The sequence below is a fragment of the Condylura cristata genome, unplaced genomic scaffold, assembly GCF_000260355.1.
Source record: "Condylura cristata isolate star-nosed mole 26May11 unplaced genomic scaffold, ConCri1.0 scaffold00017, whole genome shotgun sequence".
Lineage (NCBI taxonomy): Eukaryota > Metazoa > Chordata > Mammalia > Eulipotyphla > Talpidae > Condylura > Condylura cristata.
This window is the reverse complement of record NW_004567118.1, coordinates 1346892-1362367: the sequence shown is the minus strand read 5'-3', so window position 1 is coordinate 1362367 and position 15476 is coordinate 1346892. Positions and strand designations below refer to the sequence as shown.

Sequence of the window (15476 nt, the reverse complement as noted above, 5' to 3'; positions counted from 1 at the left end):
TTTAAAGGGTAGTCTTTAAAATGCAGTATTGTTTTAAAAAGGCTGCTATTCAGGGACCTGAGACAAAGAATTCCTTTGGCCCATCACCATCCTGTGCGTTGGCTCATGGTGAGTGGGCACTCGGGGGCCTTTCTTCGCGCACAGATTGCAGAGAGGACACTCTGGGCCACTGTTTAATCAGGACAGGGGGCTTCCCCCCCCTTCACCCTGTCTCTGAGCTGGTGCATGTGTACTGGATAGAAAACACTGACAGTTTGCTTCCCAGTGATGGCCTGACATGTGGAATAGCTGTGCCCAAGGTGATTTGCCTGCTCGGAGGGGGGCAGCAGTCCAGCCTTGCTGCCCGCGTGTGTGCCCCAGGTGGCAGGATGGCCGTGCGTGCAGAGCTTACAGAAATCAGGCTCGTGGGGCTCTCTCCAGACCTGCAGCACAGAGCTCGCTGCGGGAGTGTCCACTTCCAACATGTGCCAGCTCTGCTCTAGAGTGAATGCAGTTCTTGGACCCTTGGTCACAATCCAAAAGCTGCCTGAAGTGCACCCTGTGGGGTGGGCGCTGGACAGAGGGCAGTGGGGAGCCAGGCACTATCTGTGTTTATGAGAGGTGCTCGGCAGTGGGTGCTGCTCCAGGGCCCCGCCCCGGCCACCTTGACTGTCCACATCAGCCCACTGGCTGAGTCCTCCAGCCAGGCCTTGGGTCATAGTAGTTCTCACCAGGAACAGGTCCCAGTGATCACTCCCCCACAAGGAACAGGAAGAATGTGGAGGACCACCCACCCCACTTCTGAGTGAAACACACAGAGATCCCATGGAGATTGGCCCAGTTTTCAGACAGAGTTTTGGGTTAGTTTGATTTTGCATTGGGAATTTGCACAGAATGGGCCTGATGAAAAGGCAAGTTGGGGTTTATGAGCTTCTTCAGATCTGTCGTGCTGTTTGCTTCCTCTCTTCACCTGTGAATGTTCTCGGTATCCAGCTTTCTTCTCGGAGAGCTCAGGAGCAAGCACAGACCTGCGTACAAGGCCCAGGAGGGAGGAGGGGACCTAGATCTGTACCTTTGGGTAGCAAGCGGCTAGGGCTCTGCACGTCCGACTGGTCTGCCTTTCAGGCCCCTGGTCAGCGAGCCCAAGTGGAGTGGCCCTTTGCTTCCCAGAGTCAGCCTGTGGGACGTGCCCAGTCACACATGTCATTGGTCTTCATGGCGGGGGACAGGGGTCCCTTTAGTTCTACCTTGGAGTATCCCTGGGAGATTTGGTTGCGATTTACAGCTGCTTACCTTATTTTTTCCCCACTTAAATAGGACTAACAGTGGTAAAACTTGTGTCTGTCAGGTGAGCATCTTCACCTTCCCCCCTCTGTTGGGAGAGCAATCATTAGATTATATTCCACTGAAGGAACCTAGAATTCTTTAGAAGATTAAAAGCTCACCCTCGAAAGGCCTTCTAATCAGTGTTTTAGACTGTTCAACAATTCTGTATTCCAAATAAATGTTTGGCACCTTTTCAGATCATGCCATTCCCTTTACAAGTCACCATTTTTCCTAGTATAGTCGAGGGGAGCATTATCCTTTTCTGGGGCTTACATCTGTGGGCTGACTGACCGCTTTTAGATGAGTGAAAAAGGGAGCATGTGAACTTGCACTTGGTTGCTCTGGGCACGACAGAAAATCCCCCCCACACACACACACACCGCCAGGCTCCCCTCCCCCCAGTTCTGCTCCTTCCATTCAGTCTCCCAAATCTCAGCTCTTCCTTTCATCCTAGGCCCTCACAGTTGCACTGCAGTACTCGGCTTAGAATCTTGGATGGCAGAGAATTTGGGGGAAGGATGAATGTCAGAAAGAAACTCAGTAAAGTCCAGGATTTTCTGTTAGGGCATGTGGTGTCCTCAGTCATTTACTGGTTCAGGTGGCCTGGAAGAAGTTAGCCAGCAGGAGGTGTTAAGAAGCCACTGGGTGCCGGGGGACAGGCGCCGCCCCCCCCGCCCCCCCCCACTCCGTGGACCAGGACAACCTGAGCCTCAATGGGGGCATTGGCCAGAGACCAGGAGGAGCCTTGGGCAGCTTCTCACCTCCGGTGAACCCCAGCCTGCAAGCAGTGCAAAGTATCCTGTTTTCCTCAGTGTTTTCTCTGACTGCTTCCTCAGCCGGAGATAACCTGTGAGAACTTGTTTATCAAAAAGTAGTTCAAAATACAAATCTAAAGATGTCTCGCCTCCTCCGCTGCCCCTTAAGCACCTGCAAAGGACCTGCCCCTGCCCGAGGATCAAGCCCAGCCTCCGGTTGCTCACAGGGCCCTTCTGCATCCCCAGGCCGTGCCACAGACCTTCCGGGGCCCCTCCCTGGCCGGTGCCTCCCCGCCTCCTCTGCCCTGCAGGGCCACTGTGGCTCTGGGGCATGCTGGGGGCAGGTGCCTGCTACTTACCTGTTTTCCTCCATGTGTTTAACCCTCTCTCCTGCCACAGACCGGTACCTTCCAGGATGTGTGAACATTGGGTGAAAGAGCAAGTGTAAATGCTCACTGCCTGCAGTGACCAACCTTGTGACCAGCCTGCATGGCGAGATTCGGCTTTGATTATTATAATGCTGTGAGGAAGCTTACCAATGCCTGGTCTGTGGAAATCAGATAGGAAAAAAATTAATTTTAAAAAGATCTGAAGTTAAATGTGTTTTGGACAAGTAAATTTAGTACAAGATGGGGAAAATGAGCTATCGCCTAGACAAGACTCAAGTAGAAATCCTTGGTGCTTCCCAAAGGTCTTGGCCCCCCCTTGGTTTTGTAGCCCCCCCCCCAATTTTTTTAAACAACATGTCGGTAAACCGGAAGTGGATTTATTGATATTAAACTAATTCTTAAAAGGCTAATTTACCAAAAGACCAGTGTCTGAACTAGGGACTAAACAATATTCCCTCTCCCGAGCAAACCTGTTGGGGGGCCAGATGCTTCCCTGCCAGTATCCCTGTTTGTTCGCTGTGCATCCCAGTTTGTGACCCTCTGCACTTGGGGTGCCGTGTCGTTCCTTGGATGTCTCCCTGATGCCAGTATTTCCTGTGGCAGGGGCATGCGCCTCTTCCCTGTGGTGCTGTGTGCAGTGCCTGGCGCAGGTTGGCATCCAGTGAGCATGAAGGAGGTGGTCCACCGGCCAGCGCTGTCCTTGGCTGTTGGTCACCTGGGCGGGCCTGTGGCTGGCAGGGTCACGAGCTGCCAATCACACATTGGACAGGGTGTTGGGCCGCAGTCTGAGAGCCATGGGAAGCGTGAATTACACACAGTGTGGTGTGTACAGAGCAGTGGACTGAGTGAGCCTCTTTTGAAGGCTTGGTTTTCAAAGCATACCGACATTGCGTTCTTCCAGGTATGAGCGTAACTAAGCTTTGAATTACAGGGACTAATTCCAAGGGCCAAAATTAAGCGGCTGATTTGCCCAGGTTTCTCAGATAAGCAGTTTGGCGGTGGTGGGACCTGGTGCCCTGTCTTCTGGCCCCCCTCGCACTCCCGCACGCCCCATAGAGAAGGGCATGCGTGCCAGAGGGTGGCTCGGTGGCAGCATCACGTGGACCCAGTGATTTGGCCCAGCAAACACGCAGGACTTCTGAAACAGCAGGGCCTGAATTGGCGGCAGCACTAAACTGGCCCATGTTGCTGAGAGCAGGGCCAAGATCGGGCCTGGCGCCTCGTTGCCATCATTTGGTCCAGGAGTGGCCGGAGACATTGTTGCCATTGATACAAAGGCAGCTTTGTTGTGACTCCTACTAAATCCAGCCAGGTCAGTGCCCTCAGCCTGGGCCTGACAGTACCCTCTACACCAGCCAGAAGGCAGGAAGCCAGATTCGTCAAGATAAATGTTTGTCATTCAGTAACTGAAGGGAAATTTAAAAAGAGCTCTGAAACAGCCAGCACCGTGGATTCCAGTGATTGTGCCACAGTTTGGCCCTGAGTTGGCCCTCGGGTCACGGGTAGCCAGAGAAGTAGATGGTCTGCAGCTGCCAAGCACAGAGCGTCCTTCAGACGGGGGTGCCTAGGCACAGCGTGACTCAGCTTGGGGCCCTTCAGAGCAGACCCCCTCCCTCCCCCAGCAGCCGAGGGTGGGGCTCACGGCTGTGCTCTTCTTCCAGGAGAAGTGGTGAACACCCACGGCCCCGTGGAGCCTGACAAAGACAACATCCGCCAGGAGCCCTACACCCTGCCCCAGGGCTTCACCTGGGACGCTTTGGACCTGGGGGACCGTGGCGTGGTGAGTAGGTCTGGGCAGCTGCCACTCGCCGCATGAGCCCCGCAGACCTCAGGACAGGTGCTCCTCAGTCCTTCCTTGAGGACTCTGTTGAGAGCTGACCCTCTTGTGGGCCCTGCTCAGGCTCCATCTCAGTAGCACTGGCAGGCTGGCTGGGGGCTTGACTGTTGACCTCTGTGGCCCTCCCACGCAGTACCCCTTTTCTCTTACTTTTTTTTTTTTTAAGATTTATTTTATTTCTGTGTTGAAGAACTAGGGTGCAGGGTGTAGAGGATTCGCCAGAGACAGAGTGGGGAGCAGAACAGGCGGATCCACTGAAACACACTGCTGAGGGGGCGGCGGAGGCAGAGGGAGAGGCCTGCTGCGCCACATAGGCCAGCTCCCTGGCTGGGATTGAACTGAAGCCCCAGTGGCTGGCGCTAGCTTGACAGTGCTGAGACTTCACCCCCAGCGCCAGCAGGGAGGCCCCATGCTTCATTCTTGTTCATTCGTTCCCGCGTCTCAGGCTGCATTAGCTGGCTAGCGGGTGGCATTCTCGGCCTGCCACTTTATGTACTTAGATCTGCCGCTCTGCCCCGTGGAGACTCATTTTTGTATTACAACTAGGTCCTTGTTTCAAAAGACTCCCTGCCATGCCTGGAGTGAAAAGGTTCGTGAGATTATACGTAGCTTTTGGTAGTTTGCCTTGTCCTTCTGAAAAGCTTAGAGCAGCCCCCCGGGTTTTGGAGTTGGTCCCCCATCTGGCAGAATACCTCTAAGCCGGCCCCTTACTTCTCCACAGCTGAAAGAACTATACACCCTCCTGAATGAGAATTACGTGGAAGATGATGACAACATGTTCCGATTTGATTACTCCCCAGAGTTTCTGCTGTGGTAAGTTGTAAAGGCTCTCTCATGGCCAGTGGGGCAAGGCACTGGGCAGAACAACCACCGGGCACCCCCGCTGGAGCCAACCTTTGAACGGCTAATTAGTGTTTAAGGTTTGAGTTCTTGCCTCTGAAAGGAGACTGGCTTCCTTGGGGCTTAGACCTCTGTGGAATTGGTACCTGGAAGGCAGGATCACCTGCTGAGTGGCAACCTTCTCTAAGGAGGGGAGGAGAGACAGGACCTACTGAGTTAAATGAGGCTCCTCGGGTATGTGAAATGGCCTCGCCTGCCCACTGTACTCCTGGCCACATTTAATAATCCGGGAAGGGAGACCCGAGGCTGAAAGGGGATGGAGGGGACTGCCTGAAGCGGGAGGAGCGGCGGTCAGGTGGAGGGAGGAAAGGGAGCAGAGAGCAGAGACCCAGGAGCTCCCACCCACGGGGCCCACTGGACTCAAGGCCAAGGAGGCCGGTCCTCTCACTTCGCTGTCAGAGCGCGTGAGCGCAAAGGAAGTGGATCAGGTGGGGAGTCCTCAGTGCCGTAGCCTTGGATTGGGCGTGTGTAGTAGGCCAAGTGGGCTAAGGGCCAGAGAGGGCTGTGGTCGCGTGCCCATCATGCCCAGGAGGACTTGGCCTAAACACAGTCCAGCTGTTAACCCTGGGGAGGTTGGAACCCGCCACAGCTGCGCAGCCTGAAGAGCCCCAGAGCAGGCAGCTCCAGCCGCAGCCCGTCTCTCTCCTAGGGCTCTCCGGCCGCCTGGCTGGCTCCCCCAGTGGCACTGTGGGGTTCGAGTGGTCTCCAGTCGGAAACTGGTTGGGTTCATCAGCGCCATCCCAGCAAACATCCACATCTATGACACGTAAGCCCAGGGCTACCCCCCGCAGCTCCCCACTGTGCTGGTCCGGGAGGGAGGGGAGGAGAAGCAGTGACACACTTACCTTCATAGGAGTTCACAATAGGAGCCGTCTGTTCTGCTGAATGTCACTGGGCCCCATGTCTGAGCAGGCTGGAAGGGTCCCGCCACCCGTTGGCAGTGCCCTAGCTGAGCTGAGGCTCCTGCTTGTACATGCACCTGCCACATGGTGGTGCCCTGGAGCAGCTTGGGAAACAGCCAATGGGACTCGACTTCCAAGTAGTCACTGGCCTCGAGCTCTGCTCTTCACGTGCAGTGGGATCAACCACTGCCCATCTTCTGGGCTTGCAGGCCAGGGTTGCCCATGGGAATCAGCCCAGAAATCTTAGAATAACGCTTTACTTGCCCTGTGGGGTCCCTGCCTGTTGAAAGAGGGACACCCCCACCCTACTACTAGGGATTCAGCAGGGACATGCTGATGGCATCTTCACATAAGAGGGCTTTCTTGAGCCCCCTTCCCTTCCCTTTGGAAGAAGTGTGGGCACCCTGGCTTGGCACCACTGAGCAGCGGGAGGGAGTCCAAGCACTGACCATGGGCAGGGCTAGGGCAGACGGCAGGCCTGTGGGCGGGGCATGTACCACGTGTGTGTTAAAGGCCTTGTCACTGGGCTTTTGATTCCCTTTCCAGAGAGAAAAAGATGGTGGAGATCAACTTCCTCTGTGTGCACAAGAAACTGCGCTCCAAGAGAGTGGCTCCAGTCCTGATCCGAGAGATAACCCGGCGGGTTCATCTGGAGGGCATTTTCCAAGCTGTTTACACTGCCGGGGTGGTATTACCAAAGCCTGTTGGCACCTGCAGGTAAACGTGTCTTCTCACAAGGTCTTAGACAGACTGGCGTGGCCACCACAGTTGAGTTTGTGCCCCTGGGGGCTGTAGTTCAGCCCCTCGGCTCAGGGTGTCCCCAGGGCATCTGGCTTCTCCAGGGTCTGATAAGATGGGTGGTGGGTGTCCATTGGAGCCAGGCAGGGAGCATAGAGGGGGGCGCTATAGAAGAGCAGCCAGGCAAATGCATGCCCTGTCTGAAGGGTTAGCACGTCCAGCTCCCCGGACTCCTGCCCTTGGGAAGTGGGGAGTCAGCTGAGGTTTTCAGTTGTAAAGAATGAGCCCCAGTCTGGGATTTTATGGTCAAGTTCCTAAAGTTGTAAATGGTTGCCTTAGTTTGCTTTGGATATCTGTGGGGGCCCCTGCATCACCCAAGGACCCCCCTGCCTTAACAGGTAGTCTGAAACAAGTGAGCAGTCTGTCTTGGAGCATCAGAGCAACAGCAGGCAGTGCAGAAGAGGGAGGAGGGGAACCAGAGAACTGTGGGTCTTTTCCACTGACCTGATTCCAGGAGTGAGATTGCTTTTCCCGGACAATTTTTCTAACAAAGGCTTTTGGAATTGAGAAGGAAAGATAGGAGGATCAAAAATAGGAAGGGCTGTGGCAGCTGTGCCTTCACTGGGGGAGGTGAGAGACCAGGAGGCCAGAGGGCTCAAGTGGGGCCTGACGAGTGTCTCGCGCCACCTGCTGGCCGTCTGGAGACCTACGTGCCATTGTCTGGACTTGGCAGAATGCTCTGAGGACAGGACATTTGTGTCCCCGCAGGTACTGGCATCGGTCACTAAACCCACGGAAGCTGATTGAAGTGAAGTTTTCCCACCTGAGCAGAAATATGACTATGCAGCGTACCATGAAGCTCTACCGACTGCCAGAGGCCAGTGGTGCTCCGGGGTGACGGGCAGGGGCGAGAGAGGCCGGGAGAGCCTGGCCCCGCGCAGGAAGAGCAAGGCTTTTAGTGCAGGACAGGAAGGGGGAGCTGGGTCAGAAGAGGAGCCCAACGCGATTTCCAGATTCTGAGACTTTCCATTTCTGCGCTGTTATGAATAGCAGGCTGTATGTATTTGAGTTTGGCTTTCTCAGTCCTCCTGCGCCTGCTCCTGGGCTAGCTTCCCTGCCATCTGTTCCTAGGCTGACAGCACCTGTCCTCCGAGTTTGGTAAAGCTGGGGGACACACGCACTCACTGAGGTGCCGAGCTCCGCGGTGCGAGGAGCCGGAGCGGGTCTGCCGCCGACCGGCCAAGGCCGAGCGCGCGAGGGAGGCCCAGGTTCCTGACACCAGTGCCCCAGTCCAGATTTTGCCACAAGAGCTGAGCAGCTCACTCCAGAGTGAACTGGTTTTCTGGTTTTGGTCTTGATTTCCTGGTTCCCCAAAGAAACAGGTGTGCCCTGTGCCCCAGTTGTGTGGGTTTGCATCCTGGTGGTCTCAAAGCAGCTTCCTTCCCTCAGGGCGCTCCCTCCGGTGTGCACACAGCGGAGGCCAAAGCGTTACCTGCCAAGGTGGGGTTACTGGCCTGGGAGTGGGCTACCCTGCCGTGGGACTGGGGCCTCTAGGGTGCCCAGAAACCACTGGGCATGGGGCCATGATGTGTATTTCCCAGAGATGCCCTGTGACCGCAGGCAGAGCGGGCATTGCCTGAGGGCATCATGGGTTCTCCCCACATGCAGGTGAGCACCCCAGCATGGTGTCTTTTTCGGAACAGGGTATGAGGTGGGCTCTGGCTTGTGCCAGTGAGATCCCTAAGTGTTCCCTGGAGACAGGCTGAGCAGGGAGTTCTGGCAGCGTGAGCCTGGAAGGGCACTTTGAGAGCAGCTTCCTCCACAGGGGCAGTTGCACCAGCCATGACTGAGGCCTGGAAGCTCTGATCCACCGATTTCAGATTTGACTGGCTCCACCTTTGTGGTGTAAGCTTTAGAGGGTCTGTTCCCTCGGGGCATCACCTGGCTATCGTCACTGAAGCAGATTCTAAGAAAATGGGGTGGGATTCTGATTTGAGGTTAAATCCCAGGAGTTTAGTACTTTTCTTCTCACTTAATTTGCAGCACTGTGTTGCTGGGGGCGCTGCTGATGACAGGCAGATACTGCTAGGCCTGGGGGTTCCATGTTCCTGTGCCTGGGGGCCTGTCTGAGGGTGGAGACAGCCTCCTGAGGAAGAGATGTGCTCCCGCTCAGTGGGAGGCGGTGTGGGGACTTGGAGGAGGGAGCCAGGAGAGGCTTCGTGGGGGCACGCGGGGCCAGCCTGCCCAGCACTGTGGGGATCGCTGGGGTTGCTCTTGGTCACTGGCCTTGTGGGCCTGAGAAACCTTTATCAAGGGACTGACCTGTGCATTGCAGGTTAGTGAGTAGCATCAGGGCTTCTACCAGGGTGCCAGTAGCTTCCTCTCCTGAGATGTGACAACTGAAAACATTCTATTGTCAAATGCCCCCACTGGAGACCACTGGGCTGAAGGGACAGAAGACACAGCCAGAGCAGCCAGCAGGGCCAGAGGGCAGTGTCCTGTGCTTGGTGTTAGGGAGTTCAGCCGAGAGAGGGCCTGAGGGGTAGTGTTTTCTGGGGCATGTGGGTAAGAGGTTGAAGCTACAGCCTTTACCAGGGACAAGAATGACAGCTTCAGTGAGGAGGGGAAGGGCCAGCAGATGCCAAGGAGGCAGGACTCGTGCCCAGTAGGGGGAGGTATGGCCCGGGATCCTCTCCTGGGGCCTGGCCGATGGGCCAGGAGGGGACAGCACGACGTCTGCCAGGATGCCTGCCGTCGGCGCCCCTCATGCTGAATCTTCGATCTTCCTTGCAGACTCCCAAGACAGCTGGACTGCGACCAATGGAAAAAAAGGACATTCCAGTAGTGCACCAGCTCCTCACCAGGTACCTGAAGCAGTTCCACCTCACGCCGGTCATGAGCCAGGAGGAGGTGGAGCACTGGTTCTACCCCCAGGAGAACATCATCGACACGTTTGTGGTGGAGGTGAGTGGGGAGCGGTGTTCTAGGGTCCTGACACATTCGCAGAGAGCCGTCCCCTTCAGTTCCTGGGCTGCCCAGGCCTGGCAGGACTGGGGAGCCATTTGACAGGAATGTCACCATCCTAGACTTTCTTGACCATCGTGCTTGGTCCTCCCTGAGACAGAAAGGTGTGGCTTGCTTGCCCCACACCCACTGGTGACACTGGCGAGAGAAGTGACCGCTCTTAGTCAGGTAGGCCGCAACTCCCTGCCTGTCTCGGCTTGTGCTAGTGCCAGCCAGACCTGGGGACCCAGCCTGGGGAATGCCAGGAGGCAGAGGAGGCCCCTGGCATGGCGGTGTCACTGGCTCAGCCCAGTCTGCCTTGTTCAGTCCGGCCTGGTTCAGTCCGGCCTGGTTCTCCTCCTCTGTCCTCAAGTGCCTTAGGCCGCGTGCTTTTCCCTCCATACATATCCTGTGTCAGTTTCCACCCACTGGGGAGGGGGGCAGTGCTGCCTGAGGGGGTGAGAGCATGGCTGAAGTTGCCCTTCCTGTCTTCCTTCAGAATGCCGGCGGAGAGGTGACAGATTTCCTGAGCTTTTATACGCTTCCCTCCACCATTATGAACCATCCAACTCACAAGAGTCTAAAAGCTGCTTATTCTTTCTACAATGTTCACACCCAGACCCCTCTGTTAGACCTCATGAGCGACGCCCTCGTGCTTGCCAAAACGGTGAGGAGCCGTCAGGCGGCGCGGAGCTCTGTGGGGCAGCGGTGGTGGTGAGCTGCCCACGCACGCCTCACCTGCCTGCTCCGCTAGGGAGGGCCCAGAGTTTTATGCCAGCAGCTCAAAGCTAAGAGGGACAAGGAGCACCCGCAGGAAGTGAAGACGTTGACTCCCTGATTGATTCAGTGAGTTTCGTTCTCACGGGAGGCGATGCCAAGGAGCCTGAATAGCCAGGCCTGCTTGGGGAGTGAAGGGGTTCGCCTCACGACCCCCCAGCGTGGGAATGGGGAAATTGGTCTCTGTCGTGGTGAGTCATTGGAGTGGCTGACTGTAGACCATGGGGGGTGGGGAGTAGCATCGTCATCTGTCAGCCCTTAATTGGGGGTTCTGCTGCACCGGGCCCAACCTCTGTGGGCCTACGAGCTGTGGACAGTCTGGCCTGCTGCCCTGTGAGGGCTTCTCACCGATTTGGGAAGAATTAACAGGTGGCTTTGGGTTAAGATGTCCAGGGAGTGAAGGGACAGTGCAAATGATCTGTCACTGACAGGAGCCAATTTCTCAGAGCAGGGGGGTCGGGACTTGGTGTCCAGAGAGGGCCATGGAAGTTACTGGAGTCTGAGGGAGGTAAAACAGAGTAATGGGAGCAGCGGCTTAAACACTGAGTGCGGGATGTGTGCTTAGAGGGACACTGAGGAGAGGCCAGGTGGGGCGGCACTGTGAAAACCCCACTAGAGAACTGGGTGCTGGCTGGAGTTTAGATTGAACAAGGACACAGCCACGGCTCTGTTGGCCACCTAGGGGTAAACAGGGCAGACAGGTAAGGCAGCTTTCACCCGCATTCATCTGGTCCCATTTCCCCCGTGCCATGCAGAAAGGGTTTGACGTGTTCAATGCACTGGATCTCATGGAGAACAAAACCTTCCTGGAGAAGCTCAAGTTTGGCATAGGGGATGGCAACCTGCAGTATTATCTCTACAATTGGAAGTGCCCCAGCATGGGGGCAGAGAAGGTACGTCTGCCTGTGCAGCCTCCTGCCGAGGCCCTTGCCAGAGGGAGCCCTGGCCAGTCAGGGCCTGGTGTCTCCAGCAGAAACCGGGCCATGGGTCTGGGGCCCAGCACCAGCCTGGGTCCCTGGAAGGTCTCCTGACGCCAGGTTGACAGCCGGTGTGCAGGTGGCAGAGGGTCAGTCCCTGGCCCTTCCCTCGGCTCCCGGGGCTGTGGGTTTCATCAGCATTTACAAAGTAGTGGATGAGCTGGTGGTAGGCTGGGACCTGTGCTCTCTTGCTCTCCAAGAAGGATCAGTGGCTCTGCAAGGCCTGGTGTGGCCGAGTGGGTGCCGATGCCCGGAGGCTGGCCCCTCCGCCCAGGCACGTGCTCAGGTTCGTCCTGTGAGCGTCAGGGCTGGGTGGGGGCGGGAGTCTCGGGACAGCCGTCAACTCAACTGCTCTTCCCGCTGGCTCTCCTAGGTTGGGCTGGTGTTACAGTAACCAGTTGCCAGTGAGAATCTGGATAAAGCCACTGAGAATTCAAACCAGGAAACGGAACCCCACCACTTGTTGGTCCAGTTTTCACAAACGTGAGAATCCTTGGCAAAGGGAGCAGAATTGAACCGGCTTTAGCAAACCGCCAATGAACTTGACGATTGTATTGCGATCGTGTAGGCTGCGTGATGTCACCTCTGGCCGTGTCTCTGGTCTCCCTGTTTTCCAATTAATTACATCCTTTTGCAGCCATGATCAAGGGAATGTAACTGCTGAAAACTAGCTCGTGATTGGCATACTATGGAGTTAACGGGTGAATAATAAAAGTATATATATTATATATATATATATATATATAAATATTTTAAATATCTTTCATGTTCCAAATGTGCAAGGATGTCTGGTCTCTGATGAAAAACTGAATCCAGATCATTCCTCAGAATTCGAATCCAAGGTCAGTGCAGACAAACACATTGGTACAGTGGATTGTTTGCTTCTGAAGCAGGCTTGACTCTTCTTGGGGGAGCAGGGAAAGAAGAATCCCCTGCAGTGGGGAGTCTTCTCCAGTGCTCTTCTGACTGGGCTGGAGTATTGGCTTCAGGAGGCAGGGGGAGGAGAGGGCTGCCAGAGGGGCCGGGCCCCTTCCGCATCCTGGAACCGGGCAGCAGCGACAGTGCTTGGAAGCAGATTGTGTTCATCGCGCGCCCCCCACTCCTGCCTGCCCCCTCTAGCAAGTCACCCTGCCAACGGCTTACAGGCTCTTCAGCCAGCTGTTGCCAACCGTATGGGGGCACATTCCCTGTGCAATGTGTTTCTCCGCTGCCTGGGACGACTGGCAGTGTGAGGGGACCCTGGACCTCCTTGTGGCATCTGGGACCTTGGAGACCCCAGCAGTGCAAGCCCTGCTTGGCTCACCTTAGAGCAAAAAGCCAGCACCCTGACACCCCCAGGGTGGCCGGGCAAGTACGGCGTGGGGCCCAGACCCCGCAGCCCCTGGCCTGTGCCTTCCAACCCGTCAGCTGTTGTGCTCCTAGGAGTTCAGGGCACAGCCCACGGGCACTGGTGGTCAGAGCCGCTCTCGACTCGGCAGCAGAAGTGATTTCTTGTCACCATTGTCTGAATCTGATTTTCGCTGATGTTTTGTGGACTTGGTGGTGGTGGTTTGGTTACTGACGGTGCCGCTGGGGCGTGGCCGCCCCTGGAGGCCTTCCTCTGCGCGCACAGCCCGGTGGCCTGGGCGGGAGTGCACTGTGGAATTGTTAGCCTCCACGCCCCACAGGCCGGTGTGTGGCTTTTGCTCTGGGAGGAAGTAAGTGGGTGGCTAGCCGGTGTGCAGGTGGGGGTCCCTGGCTGCTTTCACTCCTCGGCTCCTTGCCCCCCGCACTCAGCCCAGTGGTGCCACTAACTGAAGCCCTGCTCTGCAGGCCAGCAGGGCTGCATTCAGGCGGTGGGTCTGGGTGAGCCTTGCCAGAGGCTAATTTTCTGAGTCCCCAAAGCTGGAGGAGGTGCTTGGGATGGGGCCACACCTTTGGCGGCTTGTGCCACCCTCTGCAGACAGCTCCTGGCGCCAGCAGCGCCACTGCACTGGATTGTCATCAGGCTTCTGGGCACCTCCCTTGGGCGTTGTTCTGTGCGCACACTGCAGGCCCAGGACCGCGGCTGATTCTTGACTCCTTGACTCCAAGATACCCAGACCAAAGAAGCTGCTGTTCTCAGCAAGATGCGCACTGCATTCTGCAGCCAGAGGCGTCGGGAAAAGGGGCCTTAACAGCCTCAGCCATCGGACCCAGCCCCCCAGTCTCTGGGCCGCTTTACGGATGTTGGAGAACAAAGCATCCGCTTCCTGCCTGCCTGCCTGGGGCCTGGAGTGTGGAAAGGCTCCCTGCCGTAGGCTTGCTTGGCTCTGGGCCAGGACCCTGAGCTGCCTCTGAGTTTCGGGGTGCACCACAGCCCCGGTAGTGTGCTTTGCTTGGGTTGCCCAGGTTGTGGAATGGAAACCGTGAGGTCTCAGTGACTGCTCTAGAAGAAAAAGATTTCCTGGAGACATCCCAGTAGCTCCCTCCAAAACCACATGGTGCACTGCTTAGACTGCTGGTGTCTCCTGGCAGGAGCCTGCCCCGGTCTGCAGGATTCAGCTCGGTGGCTGCCGTCGGTCTCCTTCCTGTCCTCTGGGTTTTTCCATGGTTTCCGGTCAGAGCGAACCACGGCTTGGGGTTGGGGGCCTCCCCACAAGCCTTGCAGAATGCAGGTGCCAGGGTGGCTGGAACCACACAAGGGAAGATCCGGGGCCTCCAAGCTCGCCACTGACCTGCCTCAGGCAGCAGCTGTCCCAGTCTGTGCCGCCAGAGTTCCTCTCGGACCCTGGGCTCTGGACTCCATGTGTCCAGCAGACTCTGCCTTTGGGTTGACTCTGTATCCCTGACTCCACGGCATGTCCCTATTGCCTCTGGTCCCTGTAGGGAGAGCTGGCCAGAAAGGAGGGCTCAGCTCTACACTGAGGTCCGCACAGGGGCTCGGGCCTGCTTCCGAAGAGGCGGACGTCGGCTTGAAGGCCGGCCCACACCAAGCTTGAACACCTCGGTAGAATGAAAAACAAGGCCTTGTCTACAGCGCCCTCCTCACTTGCTGGCCAGTGAGGCCCAGAGGTGGGTGTCCCTGTGGTCTTGAATTCTTTGCCCAAAGATGACCAGCACTTAACCAACCTAAGGGAGGCTCAGAGCTGCAGTCTGGGAAGGGGGAGGGAAGGCAGGCCTGCAGACCCCTCCCGGGGAGGCTGTGATAGGCAGGTGTATGCCAAGTGAGTGCCGGTGCTGTGCAGCATCTGGGAATAGGGAAGGGGGAAGTTTCTTCACCTTCTTGTCTGGGCTTTTCTCTGAACTGTGGGAGGGGCGTCCACTTCCAGGGTGGGGGAGGAAATACGAACTGCGATGTTGTTCCCCTGGAGACTGCTCACTCGTTTCTAATAAAGCAGCTGAACAAAACCCTCCCGCCATCCTGGTATTTCTCGGGGCAGCCGGTGGCCGGTGGGCAAGGGCGCCCTCCCTGACCGAGGCCCTCGAGGCCACAGTGGAGGGCACCTTTTGAAGACTTAGCTTCAGCGAGGCTTCCCTTAAGGTAGCTCCGCCAGCACGGAGCCAGCACTGACCCAGTTCACCGTGTAAGCGCGCAGCTGGGCTCTGGGCCAGCACAGGGACACTGGCAGAGCTGCCCACGGCCCGGGCCAGTCAGTTCTGTGGAGCGTCGCAGGCCTGCCGCTCTCCCGAACCCGTGTGGGGCCAGGCCCGAGAAACCGCACCGGGACTTCCATCCCCCTTCTCTTCCGTGGGGACTCTTCGTCCGTTCCCTGACCCCCTGCTCCTTTTAGGCCTCCCTGGGCTAGTGCCTGGGAGCCTGGCCAGGGCATCTGGGCCTGACAGGAGAGGGCCTGCCCTCCCGCCCCTTGAAGTCCCCTGTGAGGCCTATCCCCAGAGGACGCCTCGCCCTCAGCCCGCCAGGAAGCTAGCTC

At 57.0% G+C, this 15476-nt stretch overlaps 1 protein-coding gene across 1 annotated transcript in view; it reads left to right on the top strand.

Annotated features, from left to right (window-relative positions):
• NMT1 (N-myristoyltransferase 1) overlaps positions 1–14952 on the top strand; it is a 28968-nt gene extending 14016 nt beyond the window's left edge. Inside the window, exons 4-12 of the mRNA XM_004684074.2 lie at positions 4111–4229; positions 5008–5099; positions 5836–5952; positions 6635–6805; positions 7595–7703; positions 9620–9790; positions 10329–10496; positions 11362–11499; positions 11957–14952. Of these exons, the coding sequence (XP_004684131.1) occupies positions 4111–4229; positions 5008–5099; positions 5836–5952; positions 6635–6805; positions 7595–7703; positions 9620–9790; positions 10329–10496; positions 11362–11499; positions 11957–11977 (1106 nt within the window). The 3' untranslated portion in view covers positions 11978–14952. The remainder of the gene's footprint in view (positions 1–4110; positions 4230–5007; positions 5100–5835; positions 5953–6634; positions 6806–7594; positions 7704–9619; positions 9791–10328; positions 10497–11361; positions 11500–11956) is intronic.
• The last annotated feature ends 524 nt before the right edge of the window (positions 14953–15476 follow it).